General features: G+C 36.5%; 1 protein-coding gene across 1 annotated transcript; it reads left to right on the plus strand.

Moving 5' to 3' along the window:
• The first annotated feature begins 2,157 nt into the window (after positions 1-2,157).
• On the plus strand, positions 2,158-3,819 carry LOC103343058 (berberine bridge enzyme-like D-2). The gene has a single exon (XM_008246734.2). The coding sequence runs from the start codon at positions 2,158-2,160 to the stop codon at positions 3,817-3,819; it is 1,662 nt and encodes a 553-aa protein (XP_008244956.2).
• The last annotated feature ends 383 nt before the right edge of the window (positions 3,820-4,202 follow it).

Raw genomic sequence — 4,202 nt, forward strand, 5'->3', positions numbered from 1 at the left:
AAAGAGTTGCAGAGGAAGAGACAAAGATGGGGAGATGAGAGAAGAGAGAGTTGGGGGAGGAGAGGAGAGTGGGTGAGAAGAGAGAGAGGGAGAGTCAGTCAAACAAATGAAAAAAGGAAACATGTGTCATTTTTTAAAGAGGCCACATCATTGTGGATGAGGAATGACTCCTGATATAGCAGGAGCCAAGCATTGTCCTTTAGTGAATATCCAACTAAATTGTATGGTGCAAACATTGGCCCTTGTCTTCAACTTCCACCGGAGACGATGACCCCAAAAAACTAGAGTTTTTTTTTATTTAAACCCCACACTTTTCTTTGTTCACCCCAATACTCAAATCATTAAGCTCTTAAATTTTATTATTGTGTAAAAAGACAAAAAAGGTCATCCAACTTAATACTTAACTCTAGTATATCTATACACACACCCTACACACCTCATCACTCTTCATATTCGCACATCACAACTAACCATAGGATGTGCCAATAGTAAAAGAGAGTGAGAATTGGACTGCCTGCATAACATTTTTCATTCCACAATATTTTGGTTAAACAAGGAAAGAATTATACCCAGAAAGAAGCTTTATAAAAGAGAAATTACAATGCTCGTACTGTCAATAAACTTTTTAGAATGCAAATAACAGCTCTCAAAAAGAAAATCATTGAATTTTTTACACCATGAATTGCTTCAAGTCTAGGTTAAGCTTCAAAGTCTTATATTCAAAAATTTGTATAATCTCTTTCGTTAAATTACATACCAATGATCATGTTGCCGCCTATATATACATATTAAGGGATGAAATAGTAAAAGCATAATATTTTCAATTAAAAAATATACGATAAAAACTTCAGTTATTCAATATTTATCTTAATTTTTTTTCTCTGAATTTATAAAAACAATAAAAGTTAGAATAATTATAAAAATCAGTTTTTAAAATACTAAAGTCAAGTTTTTAAAATGAAATAAACGGGCCCAAACCCCAAACCAAATACTAGCCTCTATGAAAGATTAATTGCGTACAAAATAAATGCATAAACAAAGATTAATTGCATAAAGCTATCGAAGAACAAATTTATATTAAGATAAACTTAGAATAAAAATGAACTTACAGAAAATCTTGACTGAAAGATTTTATTGATAGTGATAACACTCATATTTTATCTTTATATATTACTTGTGCGAATTTTACGCTTACAATAATTTCATAACACTCCTTAAAATCGCAAAAGACGTTTTAATTTAAAAAGGCCCTATTCTACAAATATATACAAAGGTAAATATATATATATATATATATATATATATATATACAGTCCCCTTCTATTGAGGGATTCCTCAAATAATTTTATTTGAGGGACGCCCTTTAGGGTACCCTACAATTTTTTTCTCAATGATCCAAACCATCTATTTTTTAGGTCTTCATTCATAGATCATCCTTACAAAAAATTAGACAAATCTGAAACCATTTCGACATCCAATTGTGTCTTACAAAATCAATGAACATGGTGCTTCAAGAAAGTACTAAAATTTCAATAACTCAATTTAGTGGTCAAATGATATCGGATTCAAGTGATTTTTTGTAGAGATGATCTTTGAATGAGTATCTACAAAATAGATGGTTTGGATTAGTAAAATACAATCCGGAGTGGGGCCTACAAGGGGTGTCCCTCAAATAAGCTTATTTGAGAGATCCCTCAATAGAAGCTCCCTATATATATATATATATATATATATATATATATATATATATGTCATCTCTAAGATATATTTAAATAATATATAAAAAAAAAGGTCAAAAGAGAAAGAGCCAACGTGTGGGTGGCAGGCTTTTGGATCCCTTTGGTTGGCCGGCACGTCTCATGCTAAAAATTATGCAGTTCTTTGTCTCTCTCCCCAACCTAACTTCTTTAGTATTTAATCTCATGCAAAAATTAGTTTTGTCACCTTCCCATGCATGCATGGCAATTCGAATCGATCAACTTCCAAATTTTTAATCAATTGCCGGCCAGAAATATTACATTGATCTCTTCATCTGTTTGTCCTCAAGGTATCACATTATTCTCAAACTTTCTCCATTAAAATACACCTCATTTGTTTTCTTTCAGCTCAAATACATATAGAGCACAACAGCTTTGGAAATTGACCAAGGAATTAAATATGGCAATTCCCCTAAGAAATCCATTTACTGGGTTCCTTATGTTCATGTGGTTTTGCGTTCCTTGTTTAGCTGAATCCCCCACACACCAACTCACTTGTTGTTTGACTCTTCATGACATCAATTTCACTGCATTCCCTACCATGGAAAATGACTCTGCCGCTAATAATTACTATAAGTTGCTCAATTTTTCCATTCAAAATCTTCGTTTTGTTGATCCCACAGTTCCAAAGCCAATTGCCATTATACTTCCCGAGAGCCTTGAGCAGCTAATAAACTCTATATTTTGCTCTAGACAACGGTCGTTGGAAATTAGAGTACGGAGTGGAGGACACAGCTATGAAGGTACATCGTCTGTTGCCGAGGATGGAGCTCGATTTGTGATCATCGACATGATGAATTTGAACCGGGTTTCGGTGGATTTGGAAACTGAAACGGCGTGGGTGGAAGGAGGTGCAACGCTGGGTGAGACGTACCATGCAATTGCTAAAGCAAGCCATGCTCATGGGTTCTCAGCCGGGTCATGCCCAACTGTGGGGGTTGGTGGCCATATTGCCGGTGGTGGGTTTGGGCTAATGTCGAGAAAGTATGGGCTCGCGGCGGATAATGTGGTGGACGCACTTCTTGTCGACGCGGAGGGACGGTTGTTAGACAGAGAAGGCATGGGAGATGATGTGTTTTGGGCTATTAGAGGAGGTGGTGGGGGTGTTTGGGGAGTTGTCTATTCTTGGAAAATCCAACTCTTGAAAGTGCCACAAATTGTAACTGCCTTTGTTGTGTCTAGACCAGGCGAAAAAAGGCATGTAGCAAAGCTAGTAGATAAGTGGCAAAACGTTTCACCTTACTTGGAAGACGACTTCTACATTTCATGTTTTGTTGGTGCTGGATTGCCAGAAGCCAAGAATGCCACAAGCCCTAGTGGAATATCAGCCACATTTAAAGGGTTTTATCTAGGTCCAAGAAGCACTGCCATGTCTATCCTAAATCAAGCTTTCCCTGACTTGGGTATTACAAAAGATGATTGTACCGAAATGAGTTGGATCGAGTCCGTTGTGTTCTTCTCCGGCCTAAGTAAGGGCAGCCCAGTCTCCGACTTGAGAAATCGGTATTTGCAAGAAAAAGGGTTTTTCAAAGCCAAATCTGACTACGTCAGAACCCCGATTTCTCAAGCCGGAATAGAAGCTGCGCTAGAAATACTTGAGGAGGAACCCAAAGGGTACGTCATCTTAGACCCGTATGGTGGGATTATGCACCATGTGAGCAGCGAGTCCATTGCTTTTCCTCACAGAAAAGGCAATCTCTTTACAATTCAGTACCTGGTGGAGTGGAAAGAAGAAGACAATTACAAAAAAGATGACTACATAGATTGGATAAGAAGATTATACAATTCAATGACGCAATTTGTGTCATGGGATCCAAGGGCTGCTTATATCAATTACGTTGACCTTGACCTCGGAACGATGCGTTTTGTTGAACCTAGTGTTACAACTAAGGATGCTGTGGAGATTGCCAGGGATTGGGGTGAGAAGTACTTCTTGAATAACTACAACAGACTGGTCAAAGCAAAAACACTTATTGATCCAAGCAATGTTTTCAGAAACCAACAAGGGATCCCTCCAATGTCTTTGGCGAGTCTCAGTTCAGTTCTGCATGCTGAGATTTGATTTAATGTGATCATTTCAGGGGAAATGAAAATGTTCATCAAATTCTTCCCGAATTTTCTTTCTTTTATTTTTCTTCGTAAATTAATTGTATTAATATTGTCCTCAAAGAGTACATATACAATTATAAGGGCTCTCTACCTTCAAATTCTCTATTTCTTTTCATTTTTAATTATTGGTTTACATCATAACACGACCAAATTGACCAAATTACATCATGACATTTTTTGATGGAACAATTAATAGATGAAGTTTTCAAACTTTTTTATTTATATGGAAACGAAAATTACGAAACAAAACCTCTAGGGCAAAAGAAGCTCAAAGAGGTCAAAAAAGAAGAGAGATGCAACAGAGAGGGTAATGGCGATTTTATATAATTCGTAATC

The sequence above is a fragment of the Prunus mume genome, linkage group LG3 (assembly GCF_029339155.1).
Source record: "Prunus mume cultivar Tortuosa linkage group LG3, ASM2933915v1, whole genome shotgun sequence".
NCBI lineage: Eukaryota > Viridiplantae > Streptophyta > Magnoliopsida > Rosales > Rosaceae > Prunus > Prunus mume.